This window comes from Physeter macrocephalus, chromosome 13, assembly GCF_002837175.3.
Source record: "Physeter macrocephalus isolate SW-GA chromosome 13, ASM283717v5, whole genome shotgun sequence".
Taxonomy (NCBI): Eukaryota; Metazoa; Chordata; class Mammalia; order Artiodactyla; family Physeteridae; genus Physeter; species Physeter macrocephalus.
Genome location: NC_041226.1, coordinates 33,851,206 through 33,868,318, shown reverse-complemented (window position 1 = coordinate 33,868,318; position 17,113 = coordinate 33,851,206). Strand labels below are relative to the sequence as shown.

Below are 17,113 nucleotides of genomic sequence, written 5' to 3'. Positions count from 1 at the left end.
ATACTGAATTCTGAGAAGAGTCTTGTGATGGTGACAAGACTCTATCATACCACTTAGAAATCTAAGATTTCTTTCTCTTAGATTTCCCTTAACTGAAATATTTCACAGAGTTTTGAGGAAAGGATCTAAAATCCACAGATTTATTTACCTATTTATTTAAAGGTGGGTTGGGATCCCTATATTTTGAGTTGGTAAAGGTTTTGGCAGACTCTGGGCTCAGTGTAAAAATAGAATTCTAGCCATTCTAGGATCAAGAGATGGCTCAGGAGTTCATATGCTTTACCAGATTTTTTGGAGTGGGTAGTAGAGCTATAAAGGGAGGAACCCTGAAACCTAGGAATTAATGTAAAGGTTTAAATATTATAAGTACCCTTGCAGAAAACATGTGTGACTGGCTCCAAAATCTGCACACTTTACACTCCTTCACTGCATTCAGAGCTTCCCACTGGGATCAATATAATCACATTTTGAAGGATAAAATGCATGTTAGTATAAAGATTCAGTTTAATGGATATTTTTTAAGCTTTAAATGAGTATCTCATTATTCTCAATAACTTAAAAAAATTTTTTTTAAAGGTCTATGCTTGTTTTCTGATTTGTGTTATGCATTAGGCCATTTTCAACTCTTCTGTAGTTTATTTGCCCTTAGTTATAGCAAATGTTTTCCCCAAAACTTATTCATAAACTATAAAAAAAACCATAGTTCAATCTTTATAAATATATCTGTTTAATATATCTGTTAATTATGGAATAATACCTGAAAGTAGTGGATGCATTACAAATATAGAAGAAAGTTAAGGAATAAGTTACGTCTGTCTGCAAAGTAGATTTTTCTATTCACATTTAATTTTTTCTTTCATGTATTATTGTATGTTGTTAAACATGTATTATTAATTGTACATTATGTTATTTGTTTATATAATTACATAATTGTATAAGTGAGATCATATAGTTGTTTTATTTGCAAAGTTAGGGGGTCCCCAAGACTACCTTCACTTCTGACACCAGTTGCAAATTTGGGGGTCCCCAAGACCACTCTTAAGTTTGATAATTTGTTAGAAGGACTCACAGAATTGACTGAAAGCTGTTTTACTCATGGTTATAGTTATTACAGCAAAATGGTACAGATTAAAATTGGCAAAGGGAAGAGGCATGTGGGGCAGAGTCTACGAGAGTTGTAAGCATAAAGTTTGTGGTTGTCCTCTCCCAGTGGAGCCATGGACAGTAGTAGCTTCTCCCAGCAACAATGTGTGACAGTTCTCACAGATTATTGCCCATAGAGATGCTCACCCTAGTCTTGGTGTTCAGAGTTTTTACTGGGTCTTGATTATAGCTGAACCCCCAAATGATGGCCTTAGTTCCCAGCCCCTCCAGAGTTCAAGCTAATATTGTGTGACCCAAAGCCCCCACCATAAATCACATTATTAGCATAGACTGTCTGATGTGGTCCAGTGAATGCCCCCAGTAAACAAAGACACTCTTATCACACAGGGCATTCCAAGGGCTTGCAGAGTACCTCATAGGAGCCAGACCTTACTTGGGTAAACTTAATCCTTTACCACACAGTATGTCACCTTTTTCCACCAGATGCATTTTGTTTTCATATTATTCATTTAAATTTGTTTTAAATATATTGTTATGACATATTACACATACAAGAGAATATATAAAATGCATGATATATAAATCAAACATTCATACCTAAAGAAATGGAACATTACTAATACTTAGGGACTTATATATGACCCTCTCTAATCTTATCCCCCTTCCTGTGAGAAGTAACCTTATCCTTGGGTTAAATCTTGGGTTAAATCTTCCCTTCCTTTTTTTCTCTACAGTTTTACTAACCACATACATGTTCCTAAACAATAAGTTGTTGGTTTGGACTAATACTGAATATTACATGTATAAAATCATACCATGTTAATGCATCTAGCTACAGTGTGTTCATTTTCATTGCAGTTTAGTTTGTATAATATTCTTTGAATATTACACTTTATTTCATTCGACCTCTGGGTTGTTTTCTACTTTTGGTGATACTAAGGGTGTGGCATACTATAGTTCTCAGGCTAAATGTCGTCCATTGCCTGTTTTTTTGAAACAGGTTTTATTGGAACTTAGCCAGGGCTGTCTTTTACATATTATCTATGGCTGCTTTTGGGCTGCAATAGCAGAGTTGAGTAGTTGTGACAGACTGTATAGCTCACAAAACCTAAAATATTTACCATGTAGCTGTTTACAGAAAAAGTTCGGCTTTTCTCTAAGTATACCTCTATATATACCTGTTCTGCATTCGTACCAATTTTCTCTTCCAGTGTCAAAGCTTGAGTGCTCCCACTGTACAAACTCTCCCATGCTTGGTGTTTTACAAGAAGCTAATGTAGCTTTAAAGAAAAAATTATGTTTAGGACTTGTTGAGCCTCCTTGTTCTGATGATTTCTCTCTCTCTAAAATTCTGGAAAATGACATTTTCTCTTTAAATATGCTTCTTCCCTGGTGTGTGTGTGTGTGTGTGTGTGTGTGTGTGTGTGCACGCGCACGCGTGTATGTGCATGTGTTCCTTTTGGAACTCCAAGAAGACATTTTTAGGTGTCCTTACTCATCTTCTATGTCTCTTAACCTAGTACTTTTCCATCTCTCTGTCTTTGTGTTTTGGGTAGCTTCTCTGCCTATGTCAGCAATTTTCTCTTTATCTGATGTCTAATCCATGTGAGCTTTCCATTTCAGTAGCTAAATATATATATTTTTATTTTTAAAGTTTTTTTCTCCCTCAAATCTTTGTTTCTTTTTAATAATGTTCTTTTCTTTCCTGTCCAGTGTTTCAAACTTTTCTTTCATTTAAGTAATTATTTCATTTTCTCCAGGATTTCTTTTTTCCTTTCTTTCACTACAGCTCAGAAATAGATTTAAGATTAAGATAAAACATAACTTTTAAAAAATATTTCAAGGTTCTCTGTCCACTTTGCCATGCTGCCTGAAATACAAAACTATAATTTCTTTCTCTCAATTACTATATTATGCCTCGGTGTAATTCTTTCCTTTTAATCTTTGTATTTAACATTATAACCTTTTCTATGTTTTGTTATTGTGTCCATGGTTAGGTTTCTTGAGTAGAATATACTGTCTCTCAAAGGGAATTTTAAGGATTCTGATTAATCTTACTATCTTTCTAAGTTCGCAATACAGGTACTGTCTTAACAATTTGCCTTCTCAATTTGCTTACTTCTGATGTTTAACATATTATATATATATTTTTATAACTTTTTTCTTATTCCTTTGAGTTTTCATACATTTTTCGCATTTTCCTATTTGGACCTCATTGTATTTTTTTTTTTTTTTTTTTTTTTTTGGTGGTACACGGGCCTCTCACTGCTGTGGCCTCTCCCTTTGCGGAGCACAGGCTCCGGACGCGCAGGCTCAGCGGCCATGGCTCACGGGCCCAGCCGCTCCGCGGCATGTGGGATCCTCCCGGACCGGAGCACGAACCCGTGTCCCCTGCATTCGCAGGCGGACTCTCAACCACTGCGCCACCAGGGAAGCCCCCTCATTGTATTCTAAATGAAGTGGGAGAAAGCCCTCTGAATTTTGAGGCAGGTTCATCCCCCCAGTTTCCTTGCTTTTTAATTGTTTTAAGCGCTTTTAATTGTTTTAGTGTTTTCTTTTTATTTTGTCAGATATCAATCTTTTCATATATTTTTCACTGATTTTTATGATTAAGAAGTTCTTCTCTAACCATAATGAGCTAACTTGCCATGCTAAATTTCTTTTAGTGTTCCTATTTGTTAATATTTACATTTAATCTTACAATCATATGCAACTTGTTTTATACATGATGTACAGATTTAGATTTTATTCCCTCTCTATCAGTTATTCATTGATTATCTCTTTGAGATCACATAGTTATTATATTTTTGTGCTTTCTAATGTCTACTATGGGGTTATCCTTTTATAATTCCACTAATCTCTATCTTTTACAATATCATTTAGCTCCTTTGTTCCATCTTATTCTTGGGATATTGAGGATTACACACATTTATAATTTCTAGCACTATTATCCCACATTTATGACTGTGTGAGTTCAAAATGTGTGAATGAAGCTGATGATAAGAACACAGATGGTGCTCTCATTGTTCGTCTGTAGTTGATCCATGGTATCCTCAGGGATACAGCCTTACTCCAAGAAAGAAGAGATCATGTTTCCTCTATCTTATGTAAAATAGTGTTTTTATATGAAAATACCTACAAATAAAATGATATGTTTGGTATATAAAAACAAAGTAGTAGGTAGTGGTAGCAAGGTCTGAGTGTTCAAGAAGTGACATCTGTCACTGAACAGAAGAAACAATAATACTAGTAGAATAAGGGGGGAAACAGTAAAAGCATTAAATCTAATGCTATGAAAATATTCTTATATGCTTTTGAGATTATTGTGTTTTAACATAAGATGTATGAGGTATAAAAATGTAAATAATGTTGAAATTCTCAGTAATAACATATTATCCCATCTAGTCTATTTGGACAGTTTTCCATTGAAATTTGTGTTCTAATATTGCACATTTAAGCTTTAGTTATATAAAAAAGGTATTTCTCTGGCATATTGTCTACAATATTTCTGAACAGTGAAGTGCTATTATAACTTGGAAAAGCGTTAATGCACTGCTTAGCAGTTTTCTTAAAAAAATTTTTTTTCTGAACTATTTAGTAAGGCCAGAAGATATTATGCAGGCTAATAACACACATGTGTAGATAAATATTACATGTACATATTGAGGTTTTATGGTTCTTTTCATTACAATGTGATATCTCTATAGTGTTCTAAACATATTTCAGTTTTCTAAAATCACATCAAAATTGGCACCATTCCTATGTTAGCTAATAACTAAGCATTAAAAATCAACCTCAGAACCGGCATAATAATATAGGACTATTGTTTAAACACTAGTTCTAAAACTGGAGAAGGGTATAAAATGTGCTAATGAAAGTTTCCCCCACAGTAATTATATTAAATAATTAAAATCTCTCACTTTATGAATTATTTTTGATTTTATATATAGAACTACATCTCAAATTATTTTCTTACCTTCTTCATTATGAACCTTTTTTTTCCTCGTCCTCTTAGCAATCTTCCTGAGTTCTTTTCGGGTGCCATATGAGGAAATCAAAATGATGATACTGGAAGTGGATGAAACACAGTTGGCAGAGTCTATGATTCAGGTAAACAAGCAGCCAGAGAGCTTAAATTCCAATATTTCATTGCAAGCTTCTCATTAAATAGAAATCTGTAAGTGAAGCAAAATTCTTAAACTAAATCATTCAACTGGAAAATCATTGCTGCATAATTAGTTTGAGCATAACTTCTGCATCTGATAAAGCTCTGCATCTTCTCTTAACTGCAAACTGCATATAATGCTATCAAATGATTACATTTCAATTATTTCAAATGACTGTTTTTGAAAGGCAAATTGTTTACTTTTACACATATGTTTATGTTTTTGTTACAGTTAAGACTAGTAATATGCTAATTTAAATTTATTTGTATAATCCTTATAGAATATGTTTTTCTTGGGCTTATGTGTCTTAAAAAGGTGTATTATTGTTTGTTATAGAAGACTGAGGGAATTTTCTCTGTATTTAGAGTTACCTTGATTAACAACCCTTACTTGAGTCATTTGTGTTCCCATGAATTCTAGAAATTTGTTTGCATGGTATTCTGAATCATTCAGAAGGCTGGAAGATTTTTAAAATATTTTCTACTCACAGGATCATTTAACAAATGCTAGTATGGTTTCAGAATTACTTGCTGAATTCTATACATAAGGTACAGTAATGCATGTCTTGACAGAATTTAAAGTTGGAGAAGCAGACCACAAATCATACAGTGAGAGAATAATATCTTCAGTTTGCTATCTTTTATTATTAGTTAGTGCTAACGACTGATTAAAAATATTCTAGATGTTTTAATCCATTGTTAGCAACTGATTAAAAATATTCTAGATGTTTTAATCCATCAGTAAGTGGTATCCTTGGAAGTTCTTGGTTTTGTCTGTCCTGTCTTCTAAGTGTGGTGGTAATATATAATCCCATCAGTGATTTGTGCTGAGTCTCAGACTCATAAACTACCTAATTCAACAAACCTTCTTCAAGCGTCTTTTTTTTTTCTCTAGTAGTTTCTCTTTACCACATTTTGTCTTTATTCCTGTAGATCGTGAGTGTGCTTTGTTCTTGAGAGTAGATTTCCAAGTCCCTTCAATAAAATATTTCTACTTAATGCATATGTATTTTTTACAATGTATTTGTTAAATATTTACAGAGTAGCTTTTAAGTTGATTATATGAATATTTTGGATGTTCATGTGGCTTTTGTTGTTTGAGATGGAAAAAAGTTTGCATTTTAAAATTCATGTCCTAAGAACATTCAGTTCCATATAATTTATTAATATATTAGTTTTCTATTACTGCTTTAACAGTTTACCACAAATTTAGTGGCTTACTATAAAACAAATGTATTACATTTTTGTAGAACCGAAGTCTGGTGTGGGCCTTACCGTGCCAAATTCCAGGTGTTAGCAGACTTGCATTCCTTTCTGTAGGCTTCAAAGAAGAGTTCATTTCTTTGTCTTTTCCAGCTCCTCATGGTTGCCCGCATTCCTTGGCTGGTGGATGCGTCCCTTTAATTTCCAAGCCAGCAATGTTGCAGCTCTCTTTTCCTGTCTTATATAGTCACATCTTCCTCTTACTCTATTATTCTCTCCCTCTTCCACTTTTAATGACTTTTGTGATTACATTGGGCACATTGGATAATCCAGGATAATCTCTCTAGTTTAGGGTCAGCTGATAGCAACTTTAATTCCATCCCAAACCCTAATTCCTTTTGTCATGTAACCTAATATTTCACAGGTTCTGGGGATTAGGTGTGAACCTTTTAGTGGGATTGGGGCATTATTCTGGTTACCACACTTGCTAAATATAAAACCAATCTTATGAATTTAAAATCTAAAAATTTAGTTTGGACATATGCAAAGTCTTCAAATATTCATTAACAATAAGAATTGTATGCTATTTGAAGTCTTGTTTTTAATTTTAAAAATACTTTCTAATTGTTAAGTGAAGAACTTGCCTGTTTTGAACAGGGCATGGAAAAAGCATTACTTTGTAATAATCATTATTTTGGTAGGCTTTGTTCATTGTCATGATCTTATTATGGCATATCTAGTTATTTATTCATATATAACAAGATGTCAGTATTGATGTCATCTTTGCATGTTATTTTTCCACCTCATTGTTTACCCATTTACCTCTGTCCCATCAGTCTTTAATTAATTAATTAATTAATTTAGCACGTATTTCATACTGCTCACCATGTGCAGGGCATGGTGTTAGGCTCAATCGGACATAGACTTTACCTTTCTGGAGTGGCAAGGGAGATGGCATTTGTATATAACTATAATACAGGATAAACATGGCTGTGTTGAGATTGTTTTAGAACTAGATAATGTGCAAAGTGTGAGTATCTGTGTGTAAGTGTCCTTAAAGGTTGAATATGGCATGTATGTAGAAAAGAGCAGAGGGATCCTGTGAGGGAAAAGCTGGGTGTGGGGGGGCAACTGAAGAATTTAGTTCGATAGGAGCTTAGGATGGGAAATATGATAAAGGGAGAGACAAAGGAAGGTCGGGCCTGTACTCTTACAAATCACAATAGTTTCATTACTTTAGAAAGCAAAAATAATGAAGTGAAAAATTAATGAATTTGTGATGAAAGATTAAAACTTAAGTATATATTAACTAAAAATACTTAAGGGGATATGATGATTATCTAAAAGGATGCTGAAGAAATTCAGAAGCCCAATGTAATAAATAGATCAGATGTCAACTAGAATGATTAAAAGAAAATATTAATAACCAGGTGTTTTAGTCTCAGGCAATTCTACTAAGGGAAACTTCTGTTTATATGGGAACATCATATACCCTTATTGTTTTGATTCAGTTTGGTAGTATTAATCGTGAATACTTTTTTTAGGGATGATCTTAAATTGCCACTTTTTTGTTTGTTTTTGGCCAGTCAATCAAGTTTATGTCCAAAGGTACACAGTGAGTCAAAAACTTGTTCTTTGATCTAACTCTTTGATATGTAACATTCTCTAACATTATTTTTTAACTAATAACACCTTTGGGTTTTTTTTTCCTCCTTAAATATATTCAGCATGATGTAGGGTTAATTATAATTTGTACTTGACTTTGGGCTTGTACAGAGTTTATTGATGGTGTAATTTGGAATTGTGAGCACCAACCACTCTTTTCTTTCTTAATTTTAATATCAGTGTACTAACTCGCTATAATACTATTATAGTCGATTATATTTTGATACAGAGGATCTATATAGAATTTGTCTAAGGGATGGTTTAACAGAGAAGCATAATTATATGTATTCCCTTGGTCTTTCTCCATTGGGAGTGTTTCTGTTGTCTAAGTGTGTGGCTTGGGAAAGGCTGTGCACGGACAAAGGAGCCAGAACAACCAAATGAACCTGTGGTTTCTGGGCTGCAGATGATATAGGCAAAGGGCTGTTACAGCCATGGCACTTAAGTTCTCTCTATATGCATTCATCTGCAAGGTGTATCATCCTGTGTCTTCAATGCCTTTTCAAATTTTCTTTCACATCAGAAAAGTTGCTTTGTTTTAGAGATATCTTCATTTTTATTATTAAAACTGTAATCATACTGGTTAAATCTTGCAAGTGCTGTCATTACAATTCCCTTGATTTCTTTTCCATTCTTTCCCTTGCCTATTAGTAGCAATATGATGATTTCTTTTATCCCCGTGAGTGAAGTGCTAAAATATGTTTGGCTTTGCCTGAAATTTCTGACGTTTAATTCCCTAAAGCTGAAATGTAATTGATCACATTTATCCAGGTGAGAAAGCTGTTCCTTTGGTATAGGTTGAATTCTTCTTTCTCCATTATATAGCTAATCAAATAAACATTCAGTAGTACTTGATTTGAATATATAATAACCCTGGATAGAGCAGAGGAAAATTGGTTGCTTTCAAGATGCAGAGAATGTAGCTTAAGGTTTAGTATTAGGGAGGTTACCTAGAAATAAAACTAAAGATTAATTTCTTCAATGATTTCCTTACCATAGTTTATTAAAAATTTTTCCTAGAGTTTAAGAAGCACATTTAGTGAAGATATTTTCTTTTGATTTTAATTTTTAGAACTTAATGAAGCATCTTCCTGATCAAGAACAGTTAAATTCACTGTCTCAGTTCAAGAGTGACTATAACAACTTATGTGAACCCGAGCAGTTTGCTGTTGTGGTAAGTACTGTCTCTCAGTGTCAACTCTCTTTGGAGGGGATTTTTATACTGTGTGAAAACAGAGGAAAGGAAATGTAAGGCTTTTCACATCATCATTGCTCAAAAACATTTAATGTCCATCTTGCTTTTTTCTTTTAAACCTGAGGATATTTATGGGAAATTATCTTGATTTTAAAATATATATTGAAATTCTAGCCGTAAATGAAGTCCAAGGATTTTTTTCAAAAGCATAAACATGATTTTTTTAAGTTCTCTCTTTAATGTCAAAATGTAAAATGAAACCTGCACTCCTAAGACTAGAGAGTATATTTGTGATTTATTCTAGAGCTGTGTATTCCAACATATTGCAAGAGTAGCTTCAGTTTTTCGTTCTAATCATTCACTTCAGTTCATCTCATATTTTAGACTCTGAAATTAGAAATATAGTCTCTTTCTTGGCAATGAGGGTGAAAAATGAATACATTTTAGAAAATCTTCGAGACACCTTGATAATCACCTTGTTCCGGTCTCCTACTTTATAGAAGTTGGGGTCTAAAGAGGTGAAAAAAGACTTTCCAGTGTTATATATTAGCGGTATTGGAACTTTAAGATTTTTTTTTTTTTGCGGTATGCCGGCCTCTCACTGTTGTGGCCTCTCCCGTTGCGGAGCACAGGCTCCGGATGCGCAGGCTCAGCGGCCGTGGCTCACGGGCCTAACCGCTCCGCGGCCTGTGGGATCCCTGTGGGATCCTCACGGACCAGGGCACGAGCCCGTGTCGCCTGCATTGGCAGGCGGACTCTCAACCACTGCGCCACCAGGGAAGCCCTAACTTTAAGATTTTTTATCAAGCTTTCTTTTCTCCTGCTCTTTCCTTCTACCATTAAATTATCATTTTGAGATTGGTTACACTCAGCCGTCATGATGATATTTTAAAGTAGTATTTCATTTTTTTTAATATATAAGATTATTCTTTTCCTGCAGTCTTCAGCTATATTATTACCAACTTCCAGGGACATGATGGAATTGTATTTGATATAATTTTGAAAGTTTGGGTTGGATAACTAAAGGACTATGTCTACATACTATATTTGGCAGGTTGTCGACGTTTGCTATTAAACTCCTTCCTGTGTCTTCATGAACCCATTCTACTCAGCCCTCCCTACAGCACCTCCCCTCCTCCCTCACCCTCCATCCTGCACCCAAAGTTCACAAACTCAGAAGAAAAAACAGCACCTTTTTCCTGTTCACAGCCTTATAATTTTTATTATAAAACTTTTAGAATTATTTTCTTTAGAAAAATGCTTTTTTTTTACCCAATTCTCCAGAGTACTCTTTCCTCCTCATATTTTATTTCTCTTTTCTTTTTTTTTATTTCCTTATTTATTTTGTTTCACCTGATCACTCTGTTTTTCTCTTGATCCCTATTTGACACAATATCTTCCATATGAGACACGGGAGAATTTGCATTACATTTTTAACCACAGACTACTTAGAGTTTTGATTTTTGCCCATCTTTTTTGACTCTTGAATGAAAAGCATAACATGAAAAATTATAATTTTGAAACATTCCCATCCACATTAAGCCTGAAACACATACAAACTTATGTGAAAATGTCTATTTAACGAGTAACCTTTTATGTTGCATATCATCACAGAGATTTAAAACTATTCCCATGTTCTTTCTAGTGATTGTCACAGAAGAATGAACTCAAACTTGCAGATATTTCAGGTTTGTTTAAATAGCCAGGTTATGCCCGCCTTTGAAAATGAGAGTTCACATCAAAGAGGTATGATTTACAAGCAGTGTGCTCAGAGGGGTCAGAAAGTTAAAACAATTATATCCCCAGATACCAGGGCTAGAGGTTATAGTTTTGATTTTAAGACAGAAATGGATCACTTCCATTTCAGGACATGTCAACACAAACTTGACCTTGACTCTACACATTCCATGCTGGATCATACCTGACTACAAATGGAATATAATGAGAAAGGAGTGACGCTGTTGAAAACCATCTGCTATGGAAATATGAACAGAGCTTCACTACCTGTTGATTATGAATATTCCTAAAAATATTGTTTCAAGTTCTGGTTTGTGTTGTACTAACCTTTTAAAATATAATTGTTTTGGTGAAGAAAGGAGAAAGACAGTTGAAGAAAAAATGAGAACTTTCTATATACTCTTTTTTGGGGGAGGGGGTGACAAATGGTAATGTTCTTCAACTTCACCTTTTTTTCCATATCAAGTATTCACCATTTCCAATCTGGCTCTCCCTACTTCTCAAACTCCCGCCCATCCCCCAAAAGACAGGAAAACTTGCTTAAAGTTCTAAACAATACTTGAGAGTTACCCAAAAAATGATGAACAGCATGGAATGCCTTGAAGTTTTCTGTTCTCCTTTCTGGATTAAAAGCTCAATAAGTTCACTAATTCATTAAAGAGTGATGTGTTTTCAATTTATCAACATTGTATAAATGATATAAATTTGGTGGTTTTAGGAAACTGATTATAATCACCAGGTACATTTTTAAACATTCCCATAATGCTGTTTTATTTTTAAAGTGATATGCTTAAATGTAATTGTGTATATGTCAAAGACAGGCTGTTATCTTGAGGTAAGCTAAACTGCAGATTCCTATAAGACTTTTCTCTTGTAGAAAAGCCTTTACTTATTGACTAAACCTAAAGTGCTAATCATTTCTAGATGAAAAATCATCACAGAGTCAAAAACAAGGAAGAGGCAAGGGTTGGGATAGCCTTTGCACCCCAAATAGGGCCAAAGCTTGCCTTTTTATTTGTTTTCACCATAGACAGACTTGCTTTTAGCTCTGTTTCATCTTCAGGTTCTATACACTGATATTGTGATTTCTAGCATTGTTTTCATTTTAACAAAAATCGGTTAAAACCCTGCAGTTATGTTACTTGCCAGTCAGTTTACATTTTTCTTTTATCCAGTTATGTAAATTCATTAATTTGACTCATGTGAATTACAGATGTATTCTATTTAAATAAACACTCAAATTTGATACAATCGATAAAGTCACTAAGGTTGTTTGCATTATATAATCAACTTTAATTCCACACAAGAATTATGTAAAATAGTAAACAAAGAAAATGCAGCTTACCTGGACATCTGTGTTTGTTTACATTATTTCTCTTTGGTAGAAAGGCAGTGCTCAAAAGTAACACATCCAAAATGCTAATAACCAATGTCAATTAAAGACCAAATAGAATGTATAAAATATAACATGTAATTTAGAAATATGTTCTACTTTTGTCATGTATTACTTACATACAGCTATCCAGGGTTCTATGTCCTATAGAGTATGGTATACAAATATAGTATTCAGAAATATGTGAATATCCATTAAGTTGTACGTCCTTGAAGTATTCAATGGGATCACAAGATTTAGCTGAAGCTTAGAAAGAGGCCTAAAATTTGCATTTGAAACTTGGTGTACTAGACTTTCTTTGATTAAAAATTCTAGGTTTTTGAGTATTTGTTTCCACATTATTTAGTTCTGTTAGCTGCCAATTCTTCAAAGGAATCATAATGTTTATAGGAAATTGAATTGAACAATGTTCTGTTTGTGTACTGTATTTTGATCTGCCACCATTTGGTGTCACTGTAGGGCAGGGCTTTTAAACTTTGTGCAGTAGAGACCTCCTGTTTTTGTTCCTTTTTTTTTTTAATCAAAAAATGTTGTAGGAAGTTCATGCAAATTTCCCTGCATTAAAAATGCCTCATTTAAAAATACACCTAAATATTCTTGTTATAAAACATTTAAATAGCATATAAAAATATTGAATACAATGTAGAAGCTCCTTGTATCTCACTACCCACTGCATTCCATATAAATGATCATTTTTAACATTTTGTTGACTTTCCGATCCTATTTCTTTGTATTTACAAATGTATGCATGTTCATATGCACATTGTTCTGAAACTTTTCACCATGAAATATGTTTTGGAGGCTTTTATTTTTATAATGTGTTGTTTTGAAATTCCTATGTGGTATTTCATGGTCCCTACTATGACTTTTTCTGTAACTATTCCCTTAATGAAGGATAGTTGAAAGAAAGCTTCAAGGACGTACAATTTAATGGATATTCACATATTTCTGAATACTATATTTGTATACCATACTCTATAGGACATAGAGCCTGGATAGTTGTATGTAAGTAATACATGACAAAAGTAAAACGTATTTCTAATTTGCATGTTATATTTTATACATTCTATTTGGTCTTTAATTGACATTGGTTATTAGCATTTTGGATGTGTTACTTTTGAGCACTGCCTTTCTACCAAAGAGAAATAATGTAAACAAACACAGATGTCCAGGTAAGCTGCATTTTCTTTGTTTACTATTTTACATAATTCTTGTGTGGAATTAAAGTTGATTATATAATGCAAACAACCTTAGTGACTTTATCGATTGTATCAGATTTGAGTGTTTATTTAAATAGAATACATCTGTAATTCACATGAGTGAATTGAAGATCCATGTTACTTACTTAAAGGAACGTTCTGTGTTTTGGGACAAGCTTGGTTCTTTGCACATAATAGGAATGTGATAAACAGCAGTTGATTAAGTCTTTCCTTTGATTGTGTCGACCATCTTGTAAAGTTGTAAAATAAGGAGTGAAATGCCACTGACCATCCCTCACTGGCTCCCTAAGCTACTTCAGTTGCTTCCCATAACTTTTACATGGATGTCTAAAATTCTTAGAATAGCATTAAAGTGTTAAAAACAAACAAACAAACAAAACTTCATTGAGGTATAATTGACATACAGTAAAATGCACATATTTAAAATTTGTAGAATTTGATTAATTTTGACATAAGTACACTCATGAAACCATCACCCTAATTAAGATAATGAACATACCGATCACCCCCAAGTGTTTCCTCAGACTTCTCCATAATCCCCTCCTTCCTAGCCACCCAGTCACCCAGCATTAGGTCTTTAAGGAGGCAATTCCTGCCCTGCCCCCTGTCTTACTTTCTCCCTGTGCTTCATCTTTCCTCCACAACTTGCTGTGCTGTCAAGGCACCACACTCAGGGCTGTCAATAGGCTGCTTTCCCTTTCTTTTTGCTTTGAGGAAGCCCTTTCTGGAATTCTTTCCCTAGCATTTCTGTTATTCCCTGTAGAATTCAGGATCCTGCCTCTTTGTTACCATAATGCCCAGTGTATATCTGTAAATGGTTCTTATTACCCTGGAATATAGTCGTAGTAGTCATTTATGCTTGGAACTTTTTTTTTTTTTTTTTTTTTTTGCGCTGTACGTGGGCCTCTCACTGTTGTGGCCTCTCCCGTTGCGGAACACAGGCTCCGGACGCGCAGGCTCGGCGGCCGTGGCTCACGGTCCTAACCGCTCCGCGGCATGTGGGGTCTTCCCGGTCCGGGGCACGAACCCGTGTGCCGGCATGTGGGATCTTCCCGGTCCGGGGCACGAACCCGTGTGCCCTGCATCGGCAGGTGGACTCTCAACCACTGCGCCACCAGGGAAGCCCATGCTTGGAACTTTTTGACAGGCTGAAGTATACCATGCTCATCTTTATATTCCTGACACATGGCCCATCTTCCAGTACATGGTGGCCACGTGATACTGGCTAAGTGATTATATGAAATAAGGAAGAGATGAACAGAAAGGAGGGAAAATACATATAGCAAGAACAGTAAAATAAAAACAAAGTTAAAAATTGTTTTTAAGATTATACTTTTTAGAGCAGCTTAAGGTTCACAGAAAAATTGGGGGCAAGTTACGGAGATTTCCTATATCTCCCCACCCTCCACCACCTGCACAAACCTCCCCCTTTATCAACATCTCTCACCATTCATGAACCTACACAGACACATCATAATTGTCCAAAGTCCATAGATTACCTTAGGGTTTACTCTTTTTTTTTTTTTAACATCTTTATTGGAGTATAATTGGTTTACAATGGTGTGTTAGTTTCTGCTTTATAACAAATTGAATCAGCTATACATATACATATATCCCCATATCTCCTCCCTCTTCTATCTCCCTCCCACCCTCCCTATAGGGTTCACTCTTGGTGTTGTGCATTCTGTGGATTTGACAAATATATAATGACATGTATCCATCATTATGGTATAATACAGAGTATTTTTTTAAAATCACATTTTGAAATGAAAATGTTAGATACTTTTGAGATAGTTATTTTAATTTTTGTTAAAATGGGTCTCTAGATGTTATTTCTCTGGGTAAGAATGGGTTAATTCAAAAGTAGACCAAGTAACCAACACTTTTGGGCATAAAATTATAAATTCACACTTTTTTTCAAAACAGAATATAATCACCCTATATGATTCTGCCACCTAACTTGTAGACTTGTCACAGTATTCCACTTTTCTCCTGGTACCACACCTACGTTGGACCTTTTCCTGATCCTTCTTTAACTCAGAAGGCCACGGTGTTTAAATCTGTCAATACTCAGGTACTCAGTGGTTGTATATTCTAAAAAGTGTTGAGGAAATTGTGATTTGGTATAAGAATCACAGCTTATTGAAACAATTTAAGAAAAGACTGATCAAGATTGGTGAGGGACCTGAAAGAATATGTCCACTGAGCCATCGCTTTCCCAGATTTAAAATATCCATCTCTCTCATTCCTCAAGTTTTGATTATTTTGAGTGCTTTGCAAATGTCCAGATAAAAAATCATTCATGTTTCACAGAATTATCACTTTAAAACTTAACAAAAGACGTGGAATTAGTGCAATACAGTTTCTTCTTCAAGGACCCATTTTGGCTTCTTGTAATTACTATTTAATAATTCATCTTCAATCTTGTCTGTCAATGACATAAATCTTGCCAGTCTCTCCTCCTGGAAAATATGAAGTTCTGTTTGTCTTCAGTTGCTGCTTTTTGGTACCTGTCCAGTTGTCCCAGGTCCTTCACATTTCATGATGTTCTAGATAGCACTCTGGCAGTCTCATCTGCAAATCTACCCAGGAGGACATTTGTTTAGAATAATAAACTGTTATAACTCTATCCATAGCTATTTAAATCTTAGAGGTCTGCTTCTCTTAAGATCACAAACGTTCAGCTGTTGTTCAGTTATTCTTGTCACTTTGCTTTGCAACCTTCTTGACATGCTTCTACCAGGATCCAGGACTTAATATAGGCTCACTAGCGCAGATGGCTTTTCTTCCACCTAGTTTAGGGCTTATTAATTTAGCTTGCTTTCAATTGTCATTGATCTGTAGCCTGAAATTCTTCAGACATGTAATACTTCTATCATTTTCCTTGCGATCTGATTTCTGCTTTTCATCTCCTTTAGCAGTCTAAGTCAAAATGGTCACAGTGCCATCTGAATTTTTAGTGAAACTTAGAGAAATTCTGTTGGTTTAAGTAGTTAAACATCAGTTGTCAGCTAATGTCTGTTGGTTTAAGTAGTTAAACATCAGTTGTCAGCTAATACCTCTCTTGCCCATCCTAGTATTTCCTCTGAAGATCTTTTCTCTCACAGATGTCTTCTTAATTCTGCGTACATATGACACAATGGGGGTACATGTTGACAAAACTCTTAAAAGGCCATTTACACCTTTTTCTTTACATGTTTAACAGGTAGTATAAAATAATGTGTAACAGATTTATCGATTTAGGCAAATATACTGAAATTCACAGAAAATTAGAGGCTTTTTTATGGTTGAACTTAAATGGCTTCACTGCTGATAGACTGAGTATATTTAAGAACATCTCTAGTATTGATCTGAGTTCTCATTAAATGCTTCTGAGGAAATGGCTTCGGGTCCATTAGTGTTGCCTCAGCCTTTTGGTGTTACAGGGCTTT

The 17,113-nt window shown here is 34.6% G+C and overlaps 1 protein-coding gene across 1 annotated transcript in view; it reads left to right on the top strand.

Moving 5' to 3' along the window:
- The window catches only part of DIAPH3 (diaphanous related formin 3), a 565,759-nt gene that overhangs the window by 275,399 nt on the left and 273,247 nt on the right, over nucleotides 1-17,113 (top strand). The window contains exons 19-20 of the mRNA XM_055089317.1: nucleotides 5,120-5,214; nucleotides 9,210-9,311. Coding sequence (XP_054945292.1) covers nucleotides 5,120-5,214; nucleotides 9,210-9,311 — 197 coding nt within the window. The remainder of the gene's footprint in view (nucleotides 1-5,119; nucleotides 5,215-9,209; nucleotides 9,312-17,113) is intronic.